The sequence below is a fragment of the Squalius cephalus genome (assembly GCF_949319135.1).
Source record: "Squalius cephalus genome assembly, chromosome: 15".
Taxonomy (NCBI): domain Eukaryota; kingdom Metazoa; phylum Chordata; class Actinopteri; order Cypriniformes; family Leuciscidae; genus Squalius; species Squalius cephalus.
Window position 1 is genome coordinate 36,733,862 of NC_137136.1, and position 10,722 is coordinate 36,744,583.

The following is a 10,722-nucleotide window of genomic DNA, read 5'->3' on the forward strand; positions in this document are numbered from 1 at the left end:
TAGGCACTGAAATGTGCCATCAAAATGACCGATTCTTATTTTAGGGAATATCACAATTTTTATTATAAATGATTAATCGGTGCACATCATTATTGTTTTAATAATCTTGAATCAGAAGAACTTCCTCTTGCAGCATCTCTTTTCCGATGATGAGGGCAGGGCAACCTGTCACTCACATGAGATCAGCCAATCAAGCCCCGCCCACATTTGCTCTTGTTCCAGAAGAGTTTCACTTTCACTCAGAAATACAGCAAAATAGAGAAGGAAATATCAGTGCAATTTCCGTTTCATGCCTTAAACAGTAACCAACTGTATGCAAATAAAGGGTGTAAGTTTTGACAGTTGAAAGTAAATCATAAGAATAGTCCCCTCATTAGAGTATTCATCGACTGTTAGGTTAGTGAATAAACACAAAACATCGGTGGCTCTCGTTAAAATATTTTCACAGCAGCAAATGGGTTAATCATTAAACTCTTTGAAAGATTGTGATTTTGCAGTAGATCACACTTACACCACTAAACTCTCTAGTGTTATATTAAGATATAACAACATCATATCTGTAGAGCTGATTGTTTTTATACAAGTTATTTTGAGATAGTCATTTTAGTTTCAAGTTTAAACCCATTACAGGGTTCTCACTGCAGAACACGAAATCCAGGGGGAGGAGTTGGATCCAGATCCAGATTATTATTATTCTGACAGGAAAAAGAAAAGAAAAGAAAAGAAACAACAACAGAAAAGGGAATAGATGTACGTGTCCTGCCAGTAGTGGCCACTCGTGCAACAATGGCGTAGCAGACGAAGGAAATATAAGGCATAAAAGAAGTGGACAGTGAACAGGCGATTCATTTTAATACACTAATTCGTTCATCTAACATCAGAAAGCGAAGAAATATGAGCAGAGATATCCTGCCGATGAGTGTGAGGAGAATGTTTTACGTTTTGGCTAAATGGTGCTTAGTTAGCTATAGCTATAAGTTCACAGTCGTGAACTTATTTTTAAACGATAAGTTCACGACTGTCTGGCGTGAAGTAAGTTAGTATAAAAGTTAGTGCTTTTTTAACCCTTTCCAGGCGGCACATTGAAAGAATTGCCTTTAAAACTAACCATAGTTGAGCTGGCTAGATTAGATTTATATATGCACCACATAACGTTCACGCATGGTTGGTATGTGAATCGATTGTATTATACAGTGGGGGAAACACATTTCAGGTTGACGTTTAGTTATTTCTTGTAACTGACACTCTGAATGTTCTTGTCTATTCAGCACATCACAGTTAAAGGGATAGTTCAGGATTTTAGACATGAATCTCCATAGCTTCCCCATAAGCAGTGTGGTGCATTGACCATGACTTACCCCCGACAGCGTCCTGTGAGCCGAGCTCCGGTCCAGTTTTGGTCAAGATGAAATTAGTCCGGCAAGTTTGCTGGGGTCACGGCAATAAAGCTTTTTTCTTCTCAAATCAATATGTGTTCAAAAGAGTGATATATTTGCGTCACTAAAACGTTGTCTATGGAGAGGTCAGACCTCGTAATGGCTTGGCACTATTTTCTCCCCCGTCATATCACTGCGCGCTGCCGCTACCTACAGCCAGCTGCGAGCTGCGCAGGCGCACACCACTTTTTCAGTTGTTCGGCAGTGTTTACAGCAGTGTTTACGTGCTCAGAACAGCTACACGAACGAGCTAACATAGCTACTCACCAAGAGCGATCAGTTTGTACAAGCTTTGTAGAAAATGGTGCGGACTTGTGACTATCCGGACTGTACAAACAAAGATGTGGCGCTTTCTCCTCACACATTTCAAAGATTTCCTGTGGCAGATGTTGCTCTGAGGCGACTTTGGCTCATTGCTCTGGGCTTCAATGTGAACACCAAACTGGCGAAGATAAATAAGCTTCGTAAAGATATCCTTTTGGCTGTGTGTCGAAGTCAATGTTGTCATCGTCGCTGCTGTAGTCCGACATGTTATCGTTCTCTTTACGAGCTGTAAACAAAGTGACACGTGCGCGGCTCCCAGCTGGCTGTAGGTAGCGGCAGCGCGCAGTGATATGACGGGGAAGAAAATAGTGCCAAGCCATTACGAGGTCTGACCTCTCCATAGACAGCGGTTTTGTGCTGCAAATATATCACTCTTTTGAACACATATTGATTTGAGAAGAAAAAAGCTTTATTGCCGTGACCCCAGCAAACTTGCCGGACTAATTTCATCTTGACCAAAACTGGACCGGAGCTCGGCTCACAGGACGCTGTCGGGGGTAAGTCATGGTCAATGCACCACACTGCTTATGGGGAAGCTATAGAGATTCATGTCTAAAATCCTGAACTATCCCTTTAAGCAGAGAGGGCAAGAGCCTCGGCCTCGACGCTGCCATGCAGACGCTGCTTTATTCACTTGCCCCTTCTGCTCATCTGACGTCTGTAAGCCAAGACAGTACCATCAGATAATGGCCCATATAGCTGGACATAAACTGAGGGCGGTTGAATATGGAGGTGAGTGAGCGAGCCTACACTGTCTTTGGGAACACTTTATAATACTGCAATAGTAACCCAGACAGCTACATAGTGTCGGCCCAGATCTGGAATGTGTCCCAGATGTGGGCTGGATCTGGGCCGACTATGTTGCTGTCTGGGAACTAACGTAGTCAACATATATTATGAACTAAAACTACTTTTGCTGCATCCATAACTTTTGGTTAATATTATGCTAATACTAATGTGCTAAACCTCTGTTTTAGATCATGTTATATACAGCTGTAACATTTGCTGTGGAAAAATGGCCAGACATTTCCACTGCTGCCGGTGTCCCAAGACTTACATCAATAAAGCTAACCTAAAAAAGCATCTTTGCAACAGTCATCCCTTAGCTTCTTGCTCTTTAAACCCACAACCAGTAAGCCGCCCACTGTAAGAGCCTCCTTTCCAACAACCAGAATCTCATCCACTTCGATTAGCTGCTCCTCCAGGAAGGCAGATGTCTGTGCAGTGCCGTCGTAGGGTGAGTCTGAATGCTAAATATTAACAACACATTGAGCAATAAATGAAGCTATGCAACGTGTCATTTACAAGCACTGTGTGTTGTAAAAGAATAGGATGTACAGTGAAGTATGTTAGATTTTTCATCTAAAATATAGGAAATATCAGTTCATTCCTCCAAACTTTCCTTTTGCCATTAATTGTAATAATCCAGTGACATTTTAGTTTGCACAAATAGTCTGTACTGGGAGGTAATTATACCAAACCATTTTGATGACAACCTTTGCTCTGGAATTGCAGAAAACTACAAAGCTCTGTCATGAAACTCTAGAATGCGCAGGCTGATAGGTATTTAACTCAGTTTGTTAGCATTCACATCGTTATCTTCATTGTGCAGCTGATTGGTTGCTGTGGCATCAGTGGTCATTGACCTTGTTGCTCAACTTTCAAATACTTGCATTGTTTGCAGTTAGCAGTCTTCAGCGCGCTTCAGAAACCCTCCCCCTTCCCCAGCTCCACCTGTATAGATCTGCTACTGGGGTTATTTCATGTATGTCCATAATTAACATTGCCATATCCATTACCATCATGCCAATCTCCCCAGAGCTGTCATGACAGAACAGCATTTGAGATGCTGTGCAAAAAGATCGGTCCGCTGGTTTGTCCAGTTATGCCGTCCCGTGCAGTCACATGATTTTTGTTGATGCGCATCAAGGAATTTATTCGGTATATGTTTAAAAAAAACATCCGACTCAAACAAGCACACAAGTTTTTTAAATGCAAATTTGTAGAATTTATGCGCGTCTTGGCATTTCCATCTAGCAGCTTTTTGTGCGATATCCCAAAATGCTGATCAAAATAGGTGGTTGGAAACATGTCTATTGAGTCCATCTGGGATTGCATGAAAAGACAACTAACTGAGACAGACTAAATCCATGCCTCTGTTCCATGCTAATCGAGTGTTTGTCCTAACCAGCCCGGACGGCGACACGCGACGATTCTGTTTTAGAAACGGTTTCTGTTTTTCTGCGACGTCGCGCTGGACCAACAAACACAAAGTGTGGCGATGATAATCTCAGGTGCTGTTTATGTGCTTTATTTAATGTTAAAAGCGTGTCATGTGACTCTGAACATCATTTAGTGCTCCAGCTTTGAGGCTGTAAAAGCAACAATGAATAATTCTCCTCAGATCTTGAAATTAAACAAATGGAAACAAGAACGTTCAAACTGTCAACAAACAAGTGTATTCTGTGACAAAGATTGCTTTAGTAACTCAGTATGTATTTTTAATAATGTTTAAATGGTGTAATATTTGTGAATTTGATTATGTACTTATCCATTTTCTAGCGAGTGCCGTCAAGATTACGCTCTGGTGCCGCGAGACTCCGCCCACAAGCTGCTCTGATTGGCTGTGGGCTTTGATTGATTTTGACGCATCTCATAGTCGCGTCGTCTCTAGTGTGGACTGACTAATTATTTGTCTCTGGAATCTTATTGCATCGAGTCTGGTTAGGACACGGTGTAAACGTCTCCAGGATGCTCTGAGAAATCCACCTGTGGAGCTGCAGTACTGCAGGATGTCTTTAGCTATAGACCAGTATAGCTTGCTTAACCCTTTTCCAGACGGCGCATTGTAATCGCCTTTTATATGCACCACATAATAAAGCTGTTAAGTCAGTTGGTTAATGTATTTTTGTTTGTTAATTTTTTTATTTATGTGAATCGATTGTATTATACAGTGGGGGAAACACATTTCAGGTAACGTTATTTCTTGTAACTGACACTCTGAATGTTCTTGTCTATTCAGCACATCACAGTTAAGCAGAGAGGGCAAGAGCCTCGGCCTCGACGCTGCCATGCAGACGCTGCTTTATTCACTTGCCCCTTCTGCTCATCTGACGTCTGTAAGCCAAGACAGTACCATCAGATAATGGCCCATATAGCTGGACATAAACTGAGGGCGGTTGAATATGGAGGTGAGTGAGTGAGCCTACACTGTCTTTGGGAACACTTTATATTAATACTGCAATAGTAACTAACGTAGTTAACATACAGTTGTAATCAAAATTATACAACCCCCATTGTAAATCAGGTTCAGCTTTCAACTGTTTGCAATGAACAAATCAAACAAAAGTAATTGAAATGACTCAACACGACAAATGGGTTTCCCTTAAATTCAACTGAAAATGCAACTTTTAATGATTTCTGCAGTCTCAAAATTATTCACCCCCTTGATGGCAAGCATCTTTAGCACTTATTAGAAATGCCTTTTGCTGTTCAGACCTGCTGCAAACAAGATGTATAACCAGACACAAGCTTCTGGCAGCGTTTCTGAGGGATCTGAGCCCATTCCTCATGAGCAATGGCCTCCAGTTCAGGAATATTCTTGAGTTTGCTGCTGCAACCGCCTTTTTCAAATCCCACCAGAGATTTTCTATGAGGTTCAAGTCAGGAGACTGTATAATCTTCCAGGACTTCTTTTGTAACCAAGCCTTGCTGGAATCTGAGGAATGCTTGTGATCACTGTCATGTTGAAGGTCCAAGCTTCAGCTTCCTCACTGACGGCATGACATTTTCTCCTAGGATTTCCTGATACTTCAGTGAATCCATCTTGCCTTCCACACTCTGCAGGTTTCCAGTCCCAGAGGATATAAATCAGCCGCAGAGCATCACGAGCTCCACATGCTGGACTGTAGACGGAGTGTTCATTACAGCTTATGCTTCATTCTTCTTCTTCCATATATACCGCTGATCCATAGGGCCGAAAAGATCCAGTTTTGTTTCATCGCTCCACAGAACAGGCTTATTTAAATGTTTTCTTGTGCTTTAGGGTCAGTAGTGGTGTATGTCTTGGAGTTCTGGCATGTGTTTAGTACGCGCCTTACTGTGCCGCTGAAACCTCTGTGCCTGTTGCCACCAAGTCTTGCTGCAGGTCTTCTGCAGTCACTCGAGGGTTTTTCTGAACCTGCCTTCTCAGAAATCTGGTTGCAGCCGTTGATATCTTCCTTTTTCTGCCCCGTCCAGGTGTATCCACTGTTCCTTTAACAGCATTGTTTCTAGGAACATTTAGTGCCTTCGCTTTCTTTTTGTATCCTGTTGCTTGTTTGTGAAGGATATTTCATGTGTTCTAGCTCAAGTACACCTGGTGCAACTAAAGAAGCCCTTGATTAGCGAGGCAACACCTGCTGTAGGGCTGGGCGACATATTGACATAAAAAATATATCGATATATTTTTGAAATGCGATATGGAATTAGACCATATCGCATATATCGATATAGTTCAAATGTGTGCTGTGATCCTTGCTCCCCGCGCCCCCGCTCCTCCTTTTCCACTCTGCGTGCGCATTATGTTATGAGAGGCTAATCATGACTACTTCAAAAAACCCAGCACAATAGGAACTACCAGGCAGTGACATAAGTGTACGCTGAAATAAAGTCTTTCACCTCAGAAAAACTGACTTTCTTGTCCTGTCAGCCGTTATCCTGTACTCGTAGCGCAATACACTCAATTGTACGCGCAAATGCGGCGGTGCGCGCTGTGTATCGCCTCACTGTATATAAAGTGCAAAAGAAACTACGAGCATGCAACGCCGTTACGTTGTAAATTACACTAAATAAAAGTAATGCAGGTATGATTTTCATTCTATTCACCAGGAGCAGTTTCCATGTTTCATTAACAGTTATTGTTAATATTGTGTATTCACCAAGGTAACTGTCGTTTCCATATTAACCCCAAAATGCCACTTTATTTTTCTTTGTGTTTTTTTTAATACTTTTAAATAACTGTTGTGGCTCATACCAACATTGTATTAACAAAAACTAGTTTGGGACTGCTATTTAATAGCTTTAGCATAGGCCTAATGTTTATTTATTAGTACTAGTCTTTACTATTAGTCATATTCTTACAATTTATGTTAAGTAAAGGGGAAAAGTACTTGTGTGTGTGTGTGTGTGTTAACAAATTTTGTGTAAACGTGTTATAATTTGCCTATATATATATATATATATATATATATATACATATACAGTGAGGAAAATAAGTATTTGAACACCCTGCTATTTTGCAAGTTCTCCCACTTGGAAATCATGGAGGGGTCTGAAATTGTCATCGTAGGTGCATGTCCACTGTGAGAGACATAATCTAAAAAAAAAAATCCAGAAATCACAATGTATGATTTTTTTAACTATTTATTTGTATGATACAGCTGCAAATAAGTATTTGAACACCTGAGAAAATCAATGTTAATATTTGGTACAGTAGCCTTTGTTTGCAATTACAGAGGTCAAACGTTTCCTGTAGTTTTTCACCAGGTTTGCACACACTGCAGGAGGGATGTTGGCCCACTCCTCCACACAGATCTTCTCTAGATCAGTCAGGTTTCTGGGCTGTTGCTGAGACACACGGAGTTTGAGCTCCCTCCAAAGATTCTCTATTGGGTTTAGGTCTGGAGACTGGCTAGGCCACGCCAGAACCTTGATATGCTTCTTACAGAGCCACTCCTTGGTTATCCTGGCTGTGTGCTTCGGGTCATTGTCATGTTGGAAGACCCAGCCTCGACCCATCTTCAATGCTCTAACTGAGGGAAGGAGGTTGTTCCCCAAAATCTCGCAATACATGGCCCCGGTCATCCTCTCCTTAATACAGTGCAGTCGCCCTGTCCCATGTGCAGAAAAACACCCCCAAAGCATGATGCTACCACCCCCATGCTTCACAGTAGGGATGGTGTTCTTGGGATGGTACTCATCATTCTTCTTCCTCCAAACACGTTTAGTGGAATTATGACCAAAAAGTTCTACCAAAAACTTTCTCCCATGACTCCTCTGGATCATCCAAATGGTCATTGGCAAACTTAAGACGGGCCTTGACATGTGCTGGTTTAAGCAGGGGAACCTTCCGTGCCATGCATGATTTCAAACCATGACGTCTTTGTGTATTACCAACAGTAACCTTGGAAACGGTGGTCCCAGCTCTTTTCAGGTCATTGACCAGCTCCTCCCGTGTAGTTCTGGGCTGATTTCTCACCTTTCTTAGGATCATTGAGACCCCACGAGGTGAGATCTTGCATGGAGCCCCAGTCCGAGGGAGATTGACAGTCATGTTTAGCTTCTTCCATTTTCTAATGATTGCTCCAACAGTGGACCTTTTTTCACCAAGCTGCTTGGCAATTTCCCCGTAGCCCTTTCCAGCCTTGTGGAGGTGTACAATTTTGTCTCTAGTGTCTTTGGACAGCTCTTTGGTCTTGGCCATGTTAGTAGTTGGATTCTTACTGATTGTATGGGGTGGACAGGTGTCTTTATGCAGCTAACGACCTCAAACAGGTGCATCTAATTTAGGATAATAAATGGAGTGGAGGTGGACATTTTAAAGGCAGACTAACAGGTCTTTGAGGGTCAGAATTCTAGCTGATAGACAGGTGTTCAAATACTTATTTGCAGCTGTATCATACAAATAAATAGTTAAAAAATCATATATTGTGATTTCTGGATTTTTTTTTTAGATTGTCTCTCATAGTGGACATGCACCTACGATGACAATTTCAGACCCCTCCATGATTTCCAAGTGGGAGAACTTGCAAAATAGCAGGGTGTTCAAATACTTATTTTCCTCACTGTATATGTATGTATGTATATATAGGCAAATTATAACATGTTTACACAAAATTTGTTTATATATAGGCTATTCAATGTAAACTTTGATAATCATAATAAATCGCAATTGCAATTCGAAGGGAATAATCGGCAATTATGATTTTTGTCATAATCGTGCAGCCCTAAGGTGAAGAAACCTGTTTATTATTTATTCATTTGATTTTGCAACTGTTCACTGAAATAGCCGGTTTCAATAAAACTACTTTTGACGTTATATTTGGCTTTGACTTTGACTGAACATTTGCTCTCACTTTGCGGAAAAAATATCGGGATATATATCGTATATCGATATTCAGCCTAAATATATTGGGATATGACTTTTGGTCCATATCGCCCAGCCCTAACCTGTTCTGCAGATTTGTGCTGTTGTGAGGGATTTTATTCAGGGGGTTGAATAATTCTGAGACTGCAGAAGTCATCAAAAGTTACATTTTAAGTTGAATTTGGGGAAACAACTTGAAACATTTGTTGTGTTGAGCTATTTCAATTACTTTTGTTTGAAATGTTCATTGCAAACAGCTGAAAGTCTGTACATGTTGCCAATAAACCTGATTTGCAATGGGGGTTGAATAATTTCAATTACAACTGTATGTTATGAACTAAAACTACTTTTACTGGATCTATAACTCTTGTTTGTGTTGTGCTAATACAAATGTGCTCTGTTTTAGATCATGTTACAGCTGTAACATTGGCTGTGGCAAAATGGCCAGACATTTCCACTGCTGCCGGTGTCCCAAGACTTACATCAATAAAGCTAACCTAAAAAAGCATCTTTGCAACAGTCATCCCTTAGCTTCTTGCTCTTTAAAACCACAACCAGTAAGCCGCCCACTGTAAGAGCCTCCTTTCCAACAACCAGCATCTCATCCACAAGAAGATCATGCTTTGCAACAACCAGCATCTCATCCACTTCGATTAGCTGCTCCTCCAGGGAATGAGGGAAGGCAGATGTCTGTGCAGTGCCGTCATAGGGTCAGTCTGAATTCTAAAAATTAGAAACGCATTGAACAAATACATCATGAAGCTATGCAACGTGTCATTTACAAGCTGTGTGTGTGTAGAAGCACCTAACCCTGGTTGTAAGCCTAAAGTTGACATAAAATCCCTCAAATCTGATTGGTTGATTGGAAATGTTAATCCAGTAACATGTTGCACTTGGAGAAATCAGGTTCTCTGAAATGATACTACGATCCTATATCCATATGAACTGTGTAAACATCTCCTGGATGCTTGGAGAAATCTACCTGCGAAGCTGCAGTACTGTGAAAAGTATTAAGCATGTTTTCAAAAATAAAATCTTAAATAGATTTTTATCAATTTAATTGATCAATTGAATCAATCTTTGAAATAAATCAAATCAATATTTTGTCTTATTCAAATACGGAAGGGGGATGAATGCAAGACTGCGTTTGTGACCCCTACTGGCCACTATGAGTATCGGTTATACCGTATGTCCTGGTCAATGGCCCTTCCATATTCCAAGGATTCATGAATGATTCATCATCTACTTCGACATCCTCAAACGTCGTCATCATAGCATGTGTTGTAGCAACACTAGCCTCGTCTTGTGTGACACAGCACAAGACAGAAACACAACAAGACACACAGACAAAGACAGGAGAATACAGGAGTGTCAGGGCTCTGTCACGAAACCAAGAAACACTAGACCGCAGTGACAGAACCCTGACAATCTCATATCATCCAGTCTAACCCAAGAGTCCCTGGACGATCAGATCGTGGAGGCCGCACCTGCTCCTCCTGCCCAGCTAAAAACATCTATGTCCCAACTAGGGGTGTAACTATACATCGATATGGATCAATGCATCGGATTGTTAGACGTTTGATTGATGCATCCATGCTTCATCTTAAATATCAATATGAGGTACCTCTATTTTGACACTCTCCACATCCTCACGTAACGTCCGTCTACGCATTTCCGCTAAAGCGTGTGTTTTCCTTTCCTCACCATCCTGTGTGTCAGATTGCGAATGCAAGGCAGCAACAAAGCGGTTGTAGTAGCGAAAAGACAGGCGCAGGAAACTTTGTTTTCTCAGAAAACAGGCAAAGAAATCCCTTGTTATTTGTAAAAGTTGACAGT

General features: G+C 41.2%; 1 protein-coding gene across 4 annotated transcripts in view; it reads left to right on the forward strand.

Annotated features, from left to right (window-relative positions):
• The first annotated feature begins 767 nt into the window (after nt 1-767).
• LOC307172598 (uncharacterized protein) overlaps nt 768-10,722 on the forward strand; it is a 12,686-nt gene continuing 2,731 nt past the window's right edge. Inside the window, exons 1-4 of one of the 4 annotated variants that reach the window (XR_013823730.1) lie at nt 2,188-2,492; nt 2,738-2,997; nt 4,783-4,951; nt 9,293-10,722. The exon at nt 9,293-10,722 is cut by the window's right edge and continues 501 nt beyond it. Coding sequence is in view for 1 of the 4 variants with exons in the window: in XM_079895113.1 (XP_079751239.1) it covers nt 895-921; nt 4,783-4,951 (196 nt within the window). In the remaining 3 variants the exon portion in view is untranslated. Of the gene's footprint in view, nt 922-2,187; nt 2,493-2,737; nt 2,998-4,782; nt 4,952-9,292 lie in introns of those variants that run through there. The other 3 variants (XR_013823731.1, XM_079895113.1, XR_013823732.1) reach the window with 3 other exon arrangements.